This window comes from Epinephelus lanceolatus, chromosome 11 (assembly GCF_041903045.1).
Source record: "Epinephelus lanceolatus isolate andai-2023 chromosome 11, ASM4190304v1, whole genome shotgun sequence".
Classification (NCBI taxonomy): domain Eukaryota; kingdom Metazoa; phylum Chordata; class Actinopteri; order Perciformes; family Serranidae; genus Epinephelus; species Epinephelus lanceolatus.
This window is the reverse complement of record NC_135744.1, coordinates 8,276,218-8,297,822: the sequence shown is the minus strand read 5'-3', so window position 1 is coordinate 8,297,822 and position 21,605 is coordinate 8,276,218. Positions and strand designations below refer to the sequence as shown.

Genomic DNA, 21,605 nt, shown 5'->3' with positions numbered 1-21,605 from the left:
TGTTGTCTGCTGTGAGCTGTCTGATTTGTATATCTTTTATTCGTCACTGTGCATTGGCAAACAAACTAGTTTCCTCTCTGAGGCTTCATAAAGTTAACTATCTAGATTTCTTAAATCAGAGGACGTGTAGAGCTTATATAGAGCCCCCAAACCCTGCTTGCTGCAGCTCCATTTTAAGCCAAAATTTTCAGGGCTGTGTGTTCATGCATTCTCTGGGGGCCTTGCTGGGGCCTCATTACAGAAAAATGTCCGAACTGCTTGTCCTATCTTAAAAGAATACTTCACAAGGAATACTTTACTTAGGTGAGAAAAAGGCAATGCAGCAACAGAATCTTTGTTCATATTTGATCAGGGCTGCTTAGTTTTACTGTTTGATCTGAGTTTCTTCAGCCTCTGTTTTTACAATACAAGAAACAGTATGGCACCCACTTCCTGCTCACAAATTCTCATATTACAGCCAAACAGTGCACTAAAATATGTTTCTGAAAATATTTAAGATTTGAAATACAGGTTAATACAGCAACAGAAAATTGGTTTGAATTTGATCACTGCTGCCTAGTTTTAGTGTTAGGTGTGAGTTTGGTCTGAGTTTGATAGAGAGAGAGAGAGAAAAAGTGAGAGGGGTGGGTCTCTCTCATTTTGCATCTGTGCCATTGACTGTAGATAGATGACATGGCAGCCCCCCAGAAGTGAAGCCGAAACATCTCGATCGCCGCCTTGTGGCTGGCTGCAGTAAGGGTCATAAAGCCCGCCGTCTCCATGTTAGTGAATGGGACATGGGCCAAACTAAAAACTCAAAGTACACATCAAATACATTTTTCCCAAAGATGGTTTCACTCATTTAAGGTATTTTTTTTTAAATCACACTGCTGTTTGTTCAAGTATTTGTTTTTCTAATAAGTTTGGTTTTAATTAGTTATTTAATGCTATAAAACGGGAGATAACAGCAGGAAACTTGATACCATGGAGATCGCTACTGTGCAGACTTTGGCTCTCAGTAACGTCACCAGAGCAAGATGGCAGCGGCTGTATCCAGGATATTTTAGTTTCACTTTTGTAAAGTGGGGGTAAGTGGAAATGCATTGTCCATCTTAATATTCAGTCTATGGTCTGTGCTTTTTGTGTCCATACATGGTGGCGGGCAAACGTAACTATTAAAGTACAATCTGTAGTTCGAGCAACAGCCGTAGAGCTGGCGGATTTGAGCTGGGAGATGAGCAGGGAGATGTGGGCGCTGTTAAGATGGAGGGAAGTTTACCATAGTACATTAACACATACTACAAAGCTGGTTGAAAATCAGCAGAGTATCCCTTTCAGAAATCCTAACACCTAAATAACGCCACACGTAAATCAGCACTCATCCTGCCATGCCTGTATCTTTCATTAGAATGTACCAGTAGGCGCTTTGAGATTGACAAGCCATGATATGAATGGTTCTCAACTTGTCGCTGTTAGCTAGCTTGCTATTGTGGACATAAAGACACATGTTCAATTTTAGCCAAGAGGAGTTGGCAGAATTAATCATGTCGGTGGAGGAGAGAAACCTCACTTTATCAGGAGGTTTTCGTCTGTTATTTGAATTAAATATGAATTCAAGCTAAATAATTAAGTCATTTATTTAAATTATTTATTTAAATATGGTTTGAGTAGCCTTTCAATCATTATATTATGGTGTTCATGTTGTTCCTCATCCTTATTGTCATTGCCATATAGACCTTAATACAGTGCTGCTGCCATTTTTGGCAATTATTTTTAATTTGGGAAAGATTTGGTGCCAAACTTGGGAATAACCTGATTTAGGACGGTTCTGTAATAGCTAAATTCCTATCCTGAGATAAGTTAAGTATTTTTACGAATACATACATAAGACTTTTTTTTCTGAATGCAGTCAGGAAACATGTTCCTGTAATACAAAAAAATCCTAAATGTCATCCTAGACTGATATAAGTTAGGATTTAAGACTAAGGACTGAGGCTTCTGGATTTCTGATAATTCCCTGCTGCAGTGTGTCTGTGTCCAGAGTCTCACAGTATTATTTCAGAGTTTGCCGGTTAAAAAAAAAAAAAAAAGAAACTGCTGCAGTTTCTCACAAGTACTGACGTTGTTTGGAAAAGTGCACTTGGTATTTGTTTCCATGGAGATGCCACGAGCAAGGTGCCTGGATATGACTCAGAGAAAGTTCAGACATGTCACAACACATTTGAATGTGTTTGTGACTCCACCCAACCCCTCTTTCACAGAAACCAAGACTGAATATATATTTTAAAATAAAATGCAGAGAATAGGGTGAATCAGAGATTTAAGTGTCAACTTCACCTTGCAGTCATTTATTTTAATGGTCCTCTTACTGTTCCCTGAAATTGGTGATGACCTGAGCTTTCCACCCACAATACACTGTCTGCTAAATCCAGATACTCCCTTGCTTTCAACATTGACATTTTTGTTTCCAGTGATGATGCTGTTGCTGCTCTGCAAGTCAAGCAAAAAAGAGGTGAACTTTAAACTCAGTGGTGTGTGAAATATGAGAGGTGGAACCAACCACCACTTCTCTTATGTCTCCCGAACCATCCAGTGTTAGGCAGGTATTTAGAACTAAACTTTAAACTGCTTTAAGTCTTGCTTTGAATTGCCTAAACCATCTTAAAATTCTGATCTGCAGCCCCCACACACAGTTGTAAAGTTATGTTATATAGTAAAACAGAGGAGAATGTTCACTTGCAGAACAAACTGTCTGAGATCGTCGCATTTAATTTCTAAGTGACCATTTTGCCATTATCTATTGCTGTCTTGTCTGTCACCACTAACTGCAAGCTCTTCCCTGAGCCAGGAAAAACTGAAGATTTAAAGTTCCTAGATAAAGTCTGAGTCTAAAGCTGCAGTAATCATATATTTTGTCATTATCTACAATTAATCTTTTTTTAATTAGTCAATTAATAATACCAGCTACAATGCTCATACAAATAGTGAGAGTTAGGTACTTGTCTAAGTCCTGGATTTTCAAATTATAAAACTGCATTCCTGCATGATTTCCTCTCATTTTAACACCATATGACTATAGCATATAATTTCCTTGAGGGAGGTGAGTGCCAGAGGAGTGAGCAGTGATGTATTACCAATAATTGGTAGCCTGCGTGTTGGGAAAAAGAAGGATTAGCTGGCACCTTAGTCACTGTGGAGGAGGCTAGCTGTAGGGAGGGGATGCAGCTGGAATAATCGCTCCCCAAAGAAGCACAGCTACACAGGAGCCATCACTGTGAGCCACAGCCCACTCCACCCACCCGTTATGTAAGCGTGAGGAAAGCAGGCCAGCATTGTGACAGTGTGTATGTGTGTGTTCACTGTGAAAATGCTTTGTGGGATTTTGTGCTCGTTAAAGGAAGCTACCAGTAAAGTTGCATAAAAAACATATGTGTCAAAGAGGATGTAAATCTCCTCAGATCCACCATAGGGTTGCCAAGGAAACCCAAAAGGATGAGAGCAGCATGCAAACAGTCCCTGTCAAGCACTTGAAAGTCACAAAAATTGATGTGACCAGAGACACTGAAAGTAGGAAGTAAGTATGGACATTTGCTATGCACTGCACAATGTACGTTAACTACCACATCATTCTTCAGAAAATACATTATGCTGCATTTCAGTCAGCTTTATCCCTGAACTCATGGAACTTTAAAGACCTTTACAGTCTACAGTGATAATATAGAAACATTGTATTCTTAAAATGACTTGATGTTTTAGTGTTTCATGATGTGACTGTCAGTAGTGGAAAGTAACCAATTACTCAAGTACTGTATGTGAGTACAATTCTGAGGTACACTTACATCCATAACAATATGTAGTTCTAGAAAAGTGGTTTTCAGTATAGAAGCAACACCTTGATCAGCTACAGCATTAAAATCCTCCTTACAGGTTAATGTATCATTAATTTATCACACTCTGGCATGGGCCTTTCTACATGAGTAATTTTACTTCTGATATTTACTTTGACTTACAGTAGTTGAAATTGTGAATGCAGTACTTTTAATTAAGTTTCAAGGTTCTTTGTTGTCAAATGAACAGCAATTACAAGAGCAGTTGTTACCATTGAAAATGTTGGGTCACAGGCTCCCTCCAATGATGGAGTTTGAATATGTAAAAATAATAATAATTATAATGATAATAATAAGACAATCACACAAGTAGAAACAAAAAGAAAATATGAAGTAAGTCATATACCGTATAACTTCAATTAAAAGCCTGTCTCAGTTAGAGGCTGGGTCTGGTTGCCAAGCTGTTCATGTTTTTATAGAAATTATTTGGGTTGTTGGCTACCTCAAATTATCTGTCCATTTCCTGATTATCCTGTAAGTTTTTTTCATGTGCCTTCAGTCTGTAAGGGTCCAACAATCAAAAGAATCAAGGATTTATTTTTTTTTTTTTGATAAAAAAATAATTCAAGTTATGAGTATTGTTTTAACAGGATAAAGTGGTGTTGCTGTAAGACACAAATGCCCCAAGTGCCATAACTCTCTCTCTGATGCACTGTCTGTTGGAGCTAGATCAAGTGAGTGATCAGAATTGTTATATTCAGTAATATTCATACTGGTGTAAACAAACAATTTTATTGTATTTCCCGATCTTTGCTGAGCTTTTGCGTGAAAGGAATTAAAGGTCTGTCCAATAAAGACGCCTGTCCCAAATCTAGACGTGTTGATTTCAGTGATTTAAGCAAATAATATTAACTGAAGTTTTACAGTAAATAAGTAGTAGCATGAAAGCTAGGGATATAACAGGAGTGTGCCATGGTGAAATGTATACACTTAGCAAGACTGTTAATAAATATGTATATATGTATATACAAGGGGGCAAACAGCTTAGTTAAAAGAAAGGGTTAAGTTGTAGCAGAAAGGGGAAAAGGAAAGATAAATGGCAGAACAGTCCTTTACAACCCTGAAAGGAGAGGAAGGTGGGGAATGAGAGGAGGTAGATGAGGTACACCTGTGAGCTGGGGGAAGGGGAAATCAACAAACAAAAGCAGCATGGAGGAGAACAGAGAGGAGTGACAGTGGCTCAAGGAGAAGAAATTTCAAGTTTGCTTCAGTTATGAACATCTTTGCTGTGAGGTGAGCAGCAGTCAAGAGAAGAACCGGCTAGATTGTATAAACTTTTCTGGACACCAAAGCCTCTGAAGGTATGCTGTTCCCCGGAACAGGTGGGATGAAGGTAATGATATATTTCCCTCATGTAATATAAAAAGATAATAAAATATAATGTAATGTAGTGTAATATAATGTAATGTAATGTAGTGTAATATAATATAATATGATATAATGTAATAAGTTTTAATTACTTTCACAGTGTGCGGTTTTACTATCTCAGATATAAGATTTGAATACTTCCACCAATTTAACAATAGAAACAGTGATAAGGAGGTAGTATGAGAAAATCATGTTTCGTTTTCCCATGTACAAAAAGCAAAACAAGTTGTTTTTACCCACTCTGCTAAATTGTTTGCAACTAACAAACACAATCTACTTCTATAGTAGGCTGTTCTCATGCACCCTTATGAATACCTACGAAAAGTAACAAACTAGAATTCTTACATAACCCCCTTTGTCCAGAGCTAGTAATTCTTATGTAACCCACATAATCGGAAAGGACTGCTTGACTAATGCAGTGATGGTAGTCAAAAAAAGGAGTGGTATAAAGAGCAATAAAGGGGCAGGTTGGAGTGGTGGAAAGTTTAAGCAAACACAGAACTTTCCCCCAGGAGACCGGTGTTCGTGTCCTGTGTAAAACCAAGTGAACTTGGAGTTATTTTAAGGTATGTTATCACCATGTCCTGAGGTTTCTACCTTTTTTTTTCCCCGTTAAAGGGTTTTTTTTGGGGAGTTTTTCCTTAACCGCTGCGAGGGTCATAAGGACAGAGGGATGTCGTATGCTGTAAAGCCCTGTGAGGCAAATTGTGATTTGTGATATTGGGCTTTATAAATAAAATTGAATTGAATTGAATTGAATGTGTCTTTTGCTAACCCTTACCTACCTAACTTTAGTTTCCTAACCTAAAACACATAACTGTACTTGCCTAAACCTAACCTACGTAACTTAACATTAAGTACGTAACTTAACGTTAAGTCCATAACATGACAACACCAAACCAAGTTTTAATAAACTTACGCAACTTTACTTTTTTAAACCTAACCTACATAACTTTACTTACCCAAACCTAACCTATGGGACTTAACATTAAGTATGTAACAATGTTAAGTACATATTGTGACAACAGCAAACCATGTTTCGTCTCCTAAACTAATGTAACTTCAGTTTCTTAAACCTAATCTATGAAACACTATGTTAAGTATGTAACTTAATGACAAGTATGTAAAATGACCACGCCATTCATGGGTGCTAAGTTGTTAGTTATCATACAAACTCTTGTATGCGCATTTTTAAAAAGGCTTTCTGTTGCTTTAAGACTGTGGGGACTGAGTAGCCAAACAGTGGCAGTAATTTAATAAGGAAATAGACGGCAGGAAGAGTCACAGACGTACATGCTGGCTTTATTATAGGGATATTACGGATGTCATAAGTTACATGTACATTGTATATTTTTCTGTAAAGTATTCTTACATGTTTTGTATTTGCAGCTCTAAAATCCCATTCCTTATTTTGTGTGACATTTGTATGCATTTATAACCTAATTGTACATACCTACTAAAGGTTTTCAGCTGTTCATGTTAGGGATGCACCTAAATATGAATGCCTTATCTGGATAAGCACAGATGATGTGCTCACAACAGATACAAAGCACATCCCATTTTTTTTACAGCAATAATTGACAGTTTACCACAAACGTAACACCATTTCTTCTCAGTCATAACTGTCATATGTTAACACACAGACATCATAGATACTGTCAGGATCTCCAATGTCCACCAGGGACAGACGTCCGTATATCCATTTAGAAATCATTAAAAAGGGCACTCCTTAAACTTAGTGAGAAGATCACTGTCAACTTCAGTGACAGTGATGTAGGTGTTGTTGCCTTTACAGCATGAAAAGGAACTGCTAGTTGCCAAAGCAGCAGGACTTTTTTATGTTGCAAGCTTGCCAAAATGGAAACAGAAAAGCTTTAAAAAAAAAACCCACTGAGGTGAACTTATTTAGAACCCAGACATTTAGCACACTTGTCCTAAATAACTTTTCACCCGTTTTCAGCAGATTAGTTGTGCAGTGCAGGATACAGTTAGTCTGATGGTGCACAGATGTTATTTTTACTTCATGATCCAATATTGAAGCCCTGCACTGTGTACAGTTTCACAGCAGACAGGAAACTGAAGAGCTCAAGTAAGTGCATGCTAATGGACCAAGGGAGCTTTTCAATTTTTTGTCAATAGCTTTCTAATTTTTTAATAGACCTCTCAAGCAAAATGTATTTTCATCTGGACCTCCTCCCATTGCATGCACAACCTCCTTTTATATAACATTATGGCATAAGGCCTGATGGGCTGTTTTGGCCTGTTTTTCTTTTTTTGTGATAGCTCTCTAATTTTTCATCTTAGACTCCAACTTGATATCCATCTTAGCATGAAAACCATACTATATCCCAATGCAGTCACTGTTTTTGTGCTCCTTGGCCTTCTTGTTAGCCTGATTGTGTTCTAAATAGGCTATTTAATCATATTGTAGGGCTACCATTTGATTAACAGTTTATAGTGCAACGCACTCTGCAGTATTGCATGTCTGTGCTGAAGAGCAGAACTCATGTTGTCACAATACATGTGGCCCTGCTGCCAGAAATACTCACCAGATGGGATTTTGTTATTGTATTTTTCGATAAAGCCTATGGATTAACAGTTAATGCCAAGCCTGAACAGATACTTCCAGTGTGGAAGTATAATTACATGATTGAAAATTCTACCAAGCACATGTTATCCTGTTATATAACTTTCTTTTTTTGTTTCTTGACTCACATTTTACATGCTGCACAAAAACTGATAGAATCTGACCATAGCATTAGTGAAGGCTTGAGCCATAAACCAAAAGTTTGGCTTTGCATGCCAGTCTGTAACTGACAAAGCTTGACACTGCACATGTGTAAGTTGAAAAATTATCATGTGAACAGTAAAATAGTTGAATTCACTAGATGCCTGTTGGCTAAACCTAATGCTCAGTGCATGTTGTATGCTCTGATGTTGTTTGTAATGAAAGACTATGTCAATAGCAAGAGAACAGCAATGTTGTGGACGGAAAATATGGGCGGAATCTCAAATATTGATAACATATGAAAAAAAAAAAGTATGGAATATGGAAAATAAGTGTAAAACGTGGAATATCATGGAGGAATAATCCAAAATGCGGATGCAATTTATAAAAATTGGGTATCCTTAGTACCACCGTAAGCATTTTTTCATGGCTCCTTAGCCAATTGAACTGAAAAAAACAAAACAAGACAAACAGACAAAACAAAAACTATGCTCCTACATTTTGGTGTCATTTATGGGCATACTGTTGATTAAAAATAGTGTAATTTTGTGTTAAATCAAATGAATTGCTATTCAGTAAATTTTCTTCTTATTAAATTGTTTAAGTTTTAGTCACCCACAACATGATGAGACTCCATTTTCAGTTCCTACCTTGATTTCCTCTTTATTTACAGTAGAAATCCGGTTACTACTTGTTGGATATTAAACTAAAGAACTATAACTACTGTTTTCTGACACAGTACGAAACTAATATTGTATCAAGATGCACAGAAAAATTCAATACTGTTTAATTTGGAGTCATGTTAAGAATTAGGCTGATATTGCTATAACTGTTAATGGCTAGTGGCAAAATATTTGATTATTTGATCAGTCAATAGCTGAAAAAATGTATCTTCAACAATTTTAATAATTGAGTCAAAGTTTAAGTCTTTCATGGAGGAAACATTCCAGTTATTTGCAGGTTCAAGCCTCACAGCTTTTAGTGTTTGTGAGTTTTTCTCTGCTTTATATTATTTTAAAAAATAATATATTTAGGATTAAGACTGCTGGTCTTAATGGACAAAACAAGTTATTTGATTAAATCAGCTCAGGCTCTGGGAACTTATGGTAGGTGCTTTTCACTTTTTTGACATTTTAAAAACAAAAAGAGAAGTCACTTTAAAAAAAAAATCCACAGATGAATTGCTGAAATATTTGATTGCTGTAAATAATTTGTAGTAGAGCTATGTCACGTTGACTACAATGTGAATGTGCGTAACATATGCTAACTGTGTATGTTAGGGAGCTGTACTTAAGGAATTTTTATACTTGCACCAAGGGGTTGGCTCTAAATGTCTGATCTTTAGTTGCACTTACACACTGTCTTTACAATAAACTGTTTGGCACTGTGGGGCGGTTTACTACTTCACAGAGGCTTGGGAATGGAATCCTCCTCGTCAGTGGAGATTCCCAGCAAGGACACATTGTATTAGACATACTGCAAGATTTCCTCTGCAGGGCTCATGATGCCTTTTACACGCAAGTTATGTGCCTTAAATACTGTGCCAGCTGCCTTCTTTAAAGCAGCTCAGCTGCACAAAGAGTGAATGGAGTGTTCCAGAGCTGGTAGTCACTATCTTTGTGTCTTTAATGCCTGACACTAAACTTGCACGAAGCGTGAAGAAAACACTACACTGGTGTGAGAAGCAGGCTATGCAGATATCAGAGGGAAGAGTTTGGAGAATTGGATGCGAGGTTGTGAAGTTGTTGGACCACTTTACGGTGGAGAAGTGGAGTTTTGTTCATTAAGGGAGAGTTGGAAAGGACTGCTGGCTGTGTTAAGCACATTACCCAGAGGAGAGCTGAATTAGAAATCAGCTACGCGGGGTGTAAGGTCATTGTCTGCATTGAAGGGAACAGGCAGCCTCTATGTCTGAGGATTAGGCTTGCTGTTTGCTTGCCACCAGGCATCTGGTCCTCCCACAGCACACTGTTTCACAGGATAGCACGCTGCAACATGACCGGAGAAAGCAGGGAGGTTTTACTGCACTGTGAGTTACTCTTGACAACTTTCTGCATCTGTAAATCTGAGACTAAAACTGCTCTCATTTCTCCCCCCTCCCTTTACGAATGTTGATCACAGTTGACGGTTTTGATGGTTTTGGGGTGTAATGCTGTGTAGCGAGGGCCGTATTTTAGACCAACTGTCAGTGCTCCTCAAATGGACGTAGAGGTGAGCGCTGCTGGTGGACGTCTGGTTTGATCTTTTCCTTACTTAAGTCATTTTTATTTTAATTCCTTTTAATGAAACAAAAGTCAGAACCTATTTCCTTGACCTAAATTGGAAAGCATTTGTGTCAAGTGCTGTACAGCAAAGTGTATGTGTGATTCCACTGCATAACTTTGTTCTGTCACAATAATCAAATGAGTGACAACTAAGAAAAACTGATTTTGCACCATGCTGAGTCTTACACATATACTCCCCCCACTATACACCAACCGTTCAAGAGCTTTTGGGGATTTGCATAAATTTTGCTGTATTCATTTACATCCATAATAGCCTGTTTTCATTTGAATTACAAAAAGATAGAACTGTGACTGCTTTTTTGTTTGTTTGTTTTACAGAAACTACATCAATATTTATTATTGATGTAATTTAATTTATTTGCTGTTTCTAAAAACAGAATGCATGAATTAACTTGTGTACGATTGAGACATAAACATGACCCTATATCTTGTGGTGCACGCTGATAGTTGGTTTTTATGAAGATCTATTTAAATGTAAATGATCACTTGTTATGGGTCTGGTTCGGTGGTAAAACATGGCTATCCATTCAAAAAATGTGTATACATTTGGAAAACAATAGCACTTGAATTGAATACCGAACAAAGAGCTCAGTTGAGTCATACAATGCAGATTCTTTGTGGTAGTAATGACGCACCAGATGCTGAGTCCATTTCTCCAGATTCTACTGCAGTGAGACCGATACAGCATTGACTCATGCTGACATTCAGTCAAAGCAAACCGTGAGGAAATGTTTGCACAAGTACAATCACTAGTCCTGGCTGAATGAAAAATGTTGACTTTCAGTCTGTTTAGCTTCTGCAATGATGTTGGAAAAAATTGGGAAAAGATGCATGCAGATTGCTGCATTGTTGCACATGCTGCTTTTGCTCTTTTTTTTAATGACATACTGTCATACCTGGACGTGTTGATCTACTGTGAAGCTTCAGGCAGGAAAGCTTGTTGTCATGGTGTTCGTGTTGATGTGTGTATGTATGTACATTTATGTATGACCACAGTAAGAGCAAATCATGATCATCACACAGTAAGAATGTCATTCTGAAACTGCATAGAGCACATGATACGGCTTTTGAGGCATTTTTCTGCAGACATTTACAGACTTAAAATTGTTTTCTTATTAACATTGCTGATTTTCAGTTTGTTCTGCGTAAACATACTGTGATACATTAATATCTACCTGAAATAACCTAATAATTACATTATATAATGTCAACAAATATCACTTTAAATAGCCTGTAAAACTGCAATGCAATACAAGTCATGCAAGGCAGAGGTAACTCACAGCCATCCTCCTCATCCAATACAGTTGTCATTCAGCAAATTTATTGGCTGCAGTTTCAGGGGCACTTATAGATTGGCATAACTGTTGGTCATATTTGTATGTTTTTCTGGAGGTCAGGGTGCCTTCACAGATTTGATTTACCCAATGTAAAGCTGTCAATCAGTATGATAGAAGAATCAATGCTTATTTTCACATTAAACAGTGAGAAATAAAAAAAACACTTGTTTATTTCTCACTGTTTAATGTGAACACTTGTTTTTGACATCTGGGGTCTGATTGACTCTGACTGACAGTTGGAACATGACCATCCGAATCTGTTACGTGCCAAATAATCCAACAATATGTAATGGATTTTTTTTCACAATAGCTTCTTTGCATATGACGTCATACACAAATTTCAAACGTGAACATTAAAGTGTTAAATATGCCTCAAGTTAGATGCACCATAGAGTACTGGGTTTTAATTTTGAGTTTTGAGATCTGCATTCTGCACAATAAATGCTCTAAAAATACATTATATCTTTGCTTTTGTTGTTGTTGTTGTTTTTTTTTTAATCAATTTAGCTTTGCTAAGGGACTACAAAACCCATTCAGAAACACTTCTATTATAACTTTTACACTTAAATTTATACCGCAATATATACCGTTACCGTGAAAGGATTCGATTTATACCGTGATATGAATTTTAGGTCATACCGCCCAGCCCTAGTATGTATGTTAGCTATGTGTGTAACATTTTGCCATTCAGAATTTAGTGCTTTGTTTTTTACTAGTAGAGCAACAATGAAATGATAAGGAGAGGTCAGCTGAAAAGTGATGGAAAAATATTGTGAGTATATATTTATACAAGCGTGATTACAGCTGAAGGGACATATTCAGAGCTTGGTAGAGGTAGATGTCTAGCCTAAAATTGCCTACCACTTAGCTCTAAAGTTGAGTATTCAACCCAAGTCTTGGAAAAAGAACTGTTCCCTCACCCCTTAAAAACAGGATGAATACAAGGAAAATATAGCCATAGGAATACAAGAAAACAATAGTTGATGGAGGGTCCATTTAAGGCTTTGAAGTGATTGGGGTACAGTAGTAAAATGATGATGTGCACACCATGTGAGACAAGGGTGGGTTTTATCGACTGAGAATTGAGACAATGCAGACAAAATTTTTTGAAATTGAAGTTGACGCAGGAGATATATTGGAGTCAGCAGTGGGCTATATATATATAATGTGTGATAATGCTTATAGCTGGCAGAATTCTGCGTAAAAGTCAGAAATGTTTTGCACCAGCCATTCATAAATCAATTTCTAAGTTTGTGTAATAAGTCCTTCCTAAATTCTGAGTAACTACCAACTTATTTAACACTAGTGATCAGTGGCTAGTGACCATTAATGTTACAGGAATATTGTGGTGATTAAAAATCTGTCTGAATAGTTTGCTATGAAACATTTGTTGCACCATCACAACTAAAACTCATACATTGGGCGTGAAAGCACTCAAGCACTTTATAACTTGATATCTAAAAATTCCTATGGTCTCCCAACTCTTGGTCTACTATGTTTCTGTGTATGTTGTTTTGCTTGTCTTACTCTGTTTTATTTATCTTATTTCCATATTGTTGGCATTGTTCCCTTTTATGTGTTTAACATCAACCTGCCATGGGACTGGAGATGGAAATTAGCTGCCTGGCTATGATCTCATGTATTTACAAGTAATTGTTTATTAATACATTTTGTCCCATTAAAAAAAAAAAATCTCAAATAAATAAAACTATCAACTATGTGAACAGGAGGTCGCTGGAGCATCACCAGTTGTAACATTACTTCCAAAAATAATATTTTTTTCTTCTTTATTCTTTTCGTTGGAATAGCAGTTTATTTATTTTTACATTTTTGCATTAATAGCAAACATTTGTTTAAGAAACTGCACATTTTGTTATGATATGTGAGTCTACACACAGAACCTGACCATTATTATTCGATGGAATCTGTTTCATCCTTTCCATCCATGTGTTATATAATTGCTGCGGCCCTGATTCAGGTTAAACTGGTATCCACATCAAATGTGTTTCTTTTATTGATGAGACAGAGTTGACTGTGTTGTGTGAGGAGAAGTTAACCAGCACCTGAGTCATGTACTGTCTTTATTTCCACAGATATCCAGGAGTTCTATGAAGTGACGCTGCTAAACACACAGAAGAGCTGTGAGCAAAAGCTGGAGGAGGTCAACCACATGGCGGACAAGTGGGAGAAGAGTGTTTCTATACAAAACTCTGAAGTTGCACACTCTGTCTGTCCAGTGGAAGAGGTCAGTCTCTCACAATGTATCATCCCAGCAAAACCCCAGACTGAGGAATTACTTCTGTATGACTAGAGGGCTTTTCACACTGCATATACTTAGCCCAGGGCTATTCTTAGCCTATGGCTAATGATAGCCCTGGGCTAAGAATGAACACACACATTGTTAATCCAAAGTTAACCCATGCCCAAGGCTAATGATTCACATTGCACCTCTACTAGACCTGGGTTAAATATCCGTTGATGTTTACATTCTAAAATGATGTGACTACTCTTTAACAGCAAGCAGCAATGTTAAAATGTCGCCATTAGCAGGGTTTATGTGAGAGCAGTGCTCAAACATCTAAAAAAGAGAGAACAGCAGAGAAAGGAAAGACTAAAAAAAGATGTCTGTTGTTTTACCTTTAAGCAAGTCTTTTCCTGACACATAGTTGTTGTTGTTGTCGTTGTTGTAATTTAGCCAGCTTGCTAGGTACCTCCAGTTTTGGTTAGTAGTAAGTACCATGGTTACAACGTAAACATAAAACAAACACATGTATTAAGTTCCGGTTTTGTTTGGACCCCAAAGCAGATACTGATGCAGGTAAGTAACAAAAAAAGGTTTATTAATAACACGAAAAAACAAAAGAGGAGGCTGTGGAGGCAGGGGGCTGGCTGGCTCGTAGAGTATTCACCGAAGGATGGATTGAAAAAACTCAGGCACATGGTGAGGCACAAAGGACGACCTGAGCACAACAGGAAAAAACCACAGGTAAGTTCAAAAATACGGCTATGCAACAAGTTGATCACAAGATACAAAATGTAAGAACACAGAGCTCTACCGAACATGATGGAATTATCTGGCAGCATAGTGGAGTGAAGACCAGGCTTTTGTAGACAGGAAGATGAGGTGAGTGAAGACAGGTGTGCCTCATCTGCTGCTGCAGGAGAAGCCAGCCACACCCCCTGACACACACATGCACTGCAGAACAGAAAAGAGGGGAGGGAGAGAGAGCAAACACAAAAACATACCACAGGAACCAAAATCATCACAACATGCAGGTGCATTGACAAAGAAGTTGTGTGATTGGACAACAAAAATGTGACACCAATTCTATCAGCTCCATTTTACACTGGCAACTTTTAGCCCCTTGTTTAGTAGATTTTCAGATGATAACCCCACAAAGTCAAAGCTAATCCTGCTGCGGATCAGGGCCAGCAAGCCATATTCTAAAGTTGGGGTCAGCCCACTTGAAATGTGTTAGAATTGTGCCAGTGTAAAATGCTTTCTTAGCCCTGTGCTAACAGCTCCCCTAGCCTAGGTGCTAAGTGCAGTGTGGAATGGGTTCAGGTTGTCAGCTGAAGCCATTCAAAAAGTGTAGAAGTAATGCAAAATATAGCTTTTAAAATCACAGGCTCATCAGTCATGAGGATACACATGAACATGTCCCTTTGTACATTAATACTTAAAACTGATTATTGTGAAACTATTGTAAGTTCTCATTGCTATAAAGGGACCCTCTGCCAATTTTACACACGAAGTTCAGAATACTCTTCAAGATGTGAACTATTAGTCCAGGTGAAACACTTGGTACACTTGTACAGTTTGGGGCCCTAAACATTTTCAGAAACAAAGCCATCACAAGAATGCCTTATGGTGGCCATGGTGGGCATTTTATAAATTTTTTGCATCACTGAATTCACCCATAACTATTTACCTGAAGGGTTTATGATGTTGTTTATGGTATGAGTGTAATCCTTGACCATTAAAACATGGGGCTAGACACCCCCCCTTTTCCATGCTACCGTATTTGGTTCAGGAGATATAATGAAAAACACATCATTCCGTTATGGTGCAAAGTAAAATGGCCACCATGGCCAACACAAGGCATTTTTGCAATGGCTCCATTTCTGAAAATGTTAGAGGTCCCAAACTGCACAAGTGTACCAAGATTCATACTTGTATAAAAAAAAGTGAGCATATCATCAAATTTGGCACATATCACCCAGCCTATAGAGCTAGTGTCAGCAGTTGTATGATATCTCTTAAAGGCTCCAGAGGGAGGTTTCCAAAGTTTGAAAAAGTTTGACAGAATTTTCTTAGAAGGCCACAAGTGTGGAGTTTGAAAGAAGTGGGCATTTATCAGACAGGGATGGTCTAATGAAAGCAGCTATTCAGTTTCATTGTGAGATATAAAGGAAATGTGGTGTCCCACTTATTTGGCACTTCACCCATACTAGAGACTAACAGTTAGGATATTTTGGCCTCTGCTGCTTTCATTTTGACCACTCCTGTTGTTAAATTGTCCTGTGTGCTAATTAACTGATTACTAACTGATTACTAACTGAACTGAACTATTCCTGATGGTCTTAAATTGCCTTAGATTTGATGTTGTGTGTTCATAGTATATTATTAAAATATTTATGCATCAGACATTACTACAGTGATTTCAGAATTTCATTAGGAAATCTCAAACAACTCAGTTACATTTAAAAGCCAGTATGTTAACATGTTTGTGCATGAATGCCATTCATTGATTCTATGCCAGCTTGGTACAGAAAAGAGGTTCAGAGTCTAATAGTTGTGCTTGAAAGCATTTGTTTCAAAGGATTGACTGAGAAGCAATTATTATCTCACCTCGGGGCTAAACTTTGTAAACGAATCGGTCTTCTCTGGGTCGATGAGAAAACTACTGAAGTTTGTTGAAACATGACACAAGAGTTCTAAGAAAGTCACAATGAAATCATGAGCAAAGATTGAACATGATTATATGGTGTCTTCTAAAAAGTGCGTTCATGTGGCATTCATCTTCACACTGTACTGTGAAAAACTTGCCACTGAATTTCTATTAGGAGCAGATTGTTGTCCACCTGCTTTATGTTGTTTCTAGCAAGATTAAAAATAAACTTTAATGTATACATTTTGTGCTAATTAGAATTAGCTGGTGACTCAAGCATAATATCCATGGTGAGCAGTGTCAGTGTGGATCTGTTGTGGCTGGAGGGTTTAGACAGGATTTGGTCAGCCTCTTTTATTCTTTGTTAAGAAGTTAGATTAAGTCTGCTACCAGGAGCAGCAGTGTAGAGGTGAGGCTCACTTGAAAGTAATCTTTTAAAAAAAATAAAGTAAAACAGGTGTTATTTAAAGTGGCAATGATCAATATTTTTCCAATATATCAAATGACAATGTGGAAACAATGTCACAATAGTTGAGTTTCCATCCAGTTGTAGTGCAGGGTTTAACTGAATTTTGAGAAAACTGACCAAAGAGGACATAATTGTAGCACTGGTCAGACCTCAAACAAAGGAAAATAATGGATGTTTAATAATGGAGAGCACGCTGGACAGTGGAAATAGAGAATTTTGAACAACTAGTGTGACAGCCCTGTGCTCTTGGAAAAGTTCTGGTAACAGTCCAGTGTGCATACATTAGCTGTTAAAAGCCGTCAGAGACAACAAAGAGAGTTTGCAGTTGCCTATGCAGTGGCAGTACATTATGACTGTACATCATTATTTATTCACCTAATCTGTTTCTGTTGCTCTTAGTCACATTTGCCTTTTATAGATACCCCAACCTTACCATCTCCCCAAGTGTGAAAACTTTTTTTGCAAAATTGTGAGACTTTTCATGATTTTTTTGTGTTTCCACTCAAGTTAAAATGTGCATAAAAACAGGTAGGTTGCAATGCACATAATGTGAAATGTGTCTCTGGTAGAGATGAACCTATGGAGCATAATCAGTTGAATCTCTCTGACCCACAACAACTGTTTTGGTTCACTCTCATCACTCTCATGACTTTAGTTTTGGATGCAGCAGGCAGTTTATTATCTGAGAAAATATTCTAAAAAGCCACTGTAAGCTACCTGCCCAGCACCAAACAGCAGATAGACACAGTTGGAGACTAGCTGGTGGAGCATGTAGAGGCTTTAGAGACAGATATTTCCCTCAGGAGTTGGTAGAGATTAAAATGAGAGCTAAAAGAGAGTGAATATTAGAATTACATCCATCAGGTGGGCACAGACATGACTCCAAATAAATGATAACAGCCCCTGGATGTGTAAATAAAAAACTGTTTGCTAATAAGTTCTCATTAATGGAGCATAATGAGGCAATTTTGACAATTGGCATACAGAGAGAACCGTGGTTTACATTAGACAAAGGACTGTGAATGTATCAGGTATTGTGATTTAATGCAGATGTGATTACCTGCAAATCACAATAAAGTCATATGCATACTATTGAAATAGTATACAAAAGTGACTTAAAATTGTTGGCACAATGCGAATAGTTTTTGAAAGCTTTCATTTCTGACATGAATTTTTTGTCAGGTTTCCCATATTTACAGCAGCAGCAACTACAACTTGGCTGTTAATGTTTGCTGGTGTACTTTAGGGTGAGAGCTCATGGCACAACTTAGAGGAGAAGACATCTACATCATACTGCACAGGCACAGCACAGATTCATTGTCCGAGTTGGAGACCTATGACTAACTTACAGGTTCTGTCATGTACATCAGCTGAATGTATTTACACTTTGAAAGAACAAAGGTGCTCTTTGTTGGCAGTGTCTAAATTAAGAGAGACATCGGAAGCCGCCAGAACAACTTGGTTTTGTGTGTGTGTGTGTGTGTGTGTGTGTGTGTGTGTCTGAGAGAGAGAGAGAGAGAGAGAGAGAGAGAGATGGAGAGAGCTGATGTATGCTCATACGCTCACACTATGACATTCTAATTAAAGGGGATGAATAGAGGGCGCTGAGTGGTTGAGGGCCATGAAGAACTGAAAAAGCATAAAAGATGAATCAAAATGTAGCTTTGGCTCTAAGAATTACCAAGAGGAAAATAGTGGCCTCTAGAATGTGGTTCTTTATGCCCGCTGCTTGTGTTTTTATCCTATAGTACTTGATCACATGCGGCATATTCATAGAAGAAGGACAAATTGAATTGATCTTTTTTCGTAATGCATCTGAATGCTGCCACACCTACAAAATAATGACTGAATTAAAAAAAAAACCTGATTATAGCAGTGACCAAAGAGATGTAGGCTGAAACAAGAGGTATTTCATTTACCTTTCTGACAATACAAAATGTACACAAATTATAAGCAAGCTACATTCTATCGAGACACTAAGTTAGTGCCATACTACAGTACATGTTTTATCTTTTGGTCTAAAGGGTGACAGTCCATTATAGTTTCAAAGGTAAAATCAGCCCTACAACAATGGAACATTATTTTACCTACCTGATTTTAAAAAGAGTTGTCAACTTACACTCCATCTCCAGTCTGACGTTGTGTCCAGTCCAACTGATTTCTGTGGGGAAGGGTGATTTGATTTTCCCCAACCAGTCACCAGAAACCAATGAATTGGCCTGAATCTAATGTCATTTTAAGTCCACACTGATGCATAGCCATGTCAGCATACATGTTTTGTAGAGGATTTAAGAGTGGAGTAGAGCTTAGTAAAACAAATTACTGGGTCTGGCTATTTTGAGAAGACATGGATTTAGAACAACTTTTACAGCAGCGCCTATCATGTCTATATCACTTTCCATTGTTGTTAATACTCTTCATTGGTTCCAGTGCACGGCTTGGCAACAGCCCCCCACAATGCTCATTGATTGTTTTTATGCCTCCACGCTGAGGATAGCAGTGGCCAGAGGCATTATGTTTTCGGGTTGTCTGTCCATTCCATTTTCGTGAATGCAATATTTCAAGAATGCCTTGAGGGAATTTCTTCAAATTTGGCACAAACGTCCACTTTGACTCAAGAATGAACTCATTAAAATTTGGAGGTCAAAGGTCACTATGACCTTGTGGCTGTCTCATTCTTATGAACGCAATAAGTAAAGAAGGCCTTGAGGGAGTTTCCTCAAATTTGGCACAAACGTCCACTTGGATTTAAAAATGAACTGATTAGAATTTGGCGGTCTTAAAGGAGAAGTTACGTTTTTTACAACCTGGACCTTATTTCTGGCATTAAATATGGTTGTTTACTCACCCAGATAAGTTTCGTGTCGTTTGGAGTCCTTCGGAAGATATTTAGATCCGTGAGAGCCACGTACATCCATATAGTGGGAATGATCGGGGCACCGACAATGAGGCTCTAAATAACACATTATCTGCCGCGAAACTCGTTCATTTCACCAATATGTTTTTATGAATCGCTAGAGTTGCTTGTCATCATCATCCGGGTCATTTATACTGACCTACTGGATGTAAACTGTAAGTGTAACTTAAGTGGTTTGCGGAGGCATACAACAGCAAAGCGGTAATTCTAGTTTATTTGCACTACAAGGTCTGGACTCAGGCAACCACTTTACTCCAACCTTATCATTATTGGCTAGTCAGGTTTGGTGCCAGTCCTTTGTAATGAAATACATTAAAATAGCAAAAATAACATGCATGAACAAGTAGATGTGGTTGTATGACAGTTGTTGAACTACTCCCTGTTCTATTGCAGTATTGCATTTTGTATTATGTACAGTGTAATCCCCTCAAGAGATAGCCTCTTCAAAATCTCCATCAAGCATTAAGATGAATGTCTGGAGAAGTTGATGTGTGTTTTTTGTGATATCACTGAACTGCATGCAGCTGTTGTTACAGACCCTGGCGAGGGTGAAAGCTGTGTTTGAATACGCCAGCAAATAAATACAGTGGAAACAGTGCGTGGAGAAATATCATTACATGAAAGCATGCCAGTTGAAATGTGGGTCAGTACCTTTCGAGGTTTGCTCATAAACATGAAATAGGCTATAATAATTCATGGTATGATGCAGCTTTTGTTTTTGCTTGTTGGTTGAAGAAAATCCTCGGCCATGTGAGAATATACCTGTGGGTCTGTGCACACCAGGCGTGTTACTAATAGCGTGTTTGGCTTGGAATGGGACCAACCAGTTGGTAATCCACTAGTAATCCTATTTGTCTCTACAGTCAAACCTTGTGCGTCATACTTGTTGTTTTATGCAGTAACAGTAAAGAACTGGTTTTGAAGAACGTGAATATACATTTCCAAACAGACTATGTGTACAAGGTCTTTACAGCTTTAAAATAGCCCCTCTGTAACAGCAGGAGCTGCTGAACCACTTTGATGAGGTCATCCAGTAGTTCCAGGATAGGGATAAGTGAAGGGGATTAGAAGAGTCCTCAGAGACTGATGACCCCACCATAAGGTCATCAGTACACTGATGTTATATCCCCTGTTCTGTTACCACAGTCAGCCCCCTGAAGCTTAGGCAAATGTCCTGTCAAATCATGAGATGGCAGATGGCCCCATCCAAATTAATTATCAGGGTCCAAAGGGGTTATTTAGATATATAAACAACTAATAAATATTTTTGGTATGCAGTTCTCAGCTAAGAGTTTAGTTCACTGAAGCAAAATTAAATTGATATTTTTAGGAGTTTAAAGCGTAAATAAGCTTAATAGCTTTTTTAAAACATGCAATAACTCAGTTATTAGTTTTAACCCTTTCCATTGTGAGCAACAAGGGCTGTATAAGCTTCATATAAGAAGCTGATGTAGAAATGATATACAGTTATACATCATAACAAATACTGTACACCATAATGCTGTGTTCACACTACGAGTGACAACTCAACAGTGTGACCAGCTACATCATCACTGAGTCGCCACTGAAGTGTTGCTCAAGCGCTGGTTAATGAAGCTAATGTTATGTCATCACAGGCTTGTGTGTGTGTGTGTGTGTGTGCGTGTGCTTGCAACAAAGAACCTTGACTGAAGGTTAACTAAAGTCTGTATTTGTTTAAAAAAGTACCTATGCATTTGATTAACCTCTGAGCCCCATTTTAGC

General features: G+C 37.9%; 1 protein-coding gene across 10 annotated transcripts in view; it reads left to right on the top strand.

The window, feature by feature from the left end:
• The window catches only part of dlg2 (discs, large homolog 2 (Drosophila)), a 273,799-nt gene that overhangs the window by 31,484 nt on the left and 220,710 nt on the right, over window positions 1-21,605 (top strand). For all 10 annotated transcript variants that reach the window (XM_078172182.1, XM_078172189.1, XM_033642560.2 and 7 more), the window contains exon 3: window positions 13,678-13,829. In XM_078172182.1, the coding sequence (XP_078028308.1) occupies window positions 13,678-13,829 (152 nt within the window). The remainder of the gene's footprint in view (window positions 1-13,677; window positions 13,830-21,605) is intronic.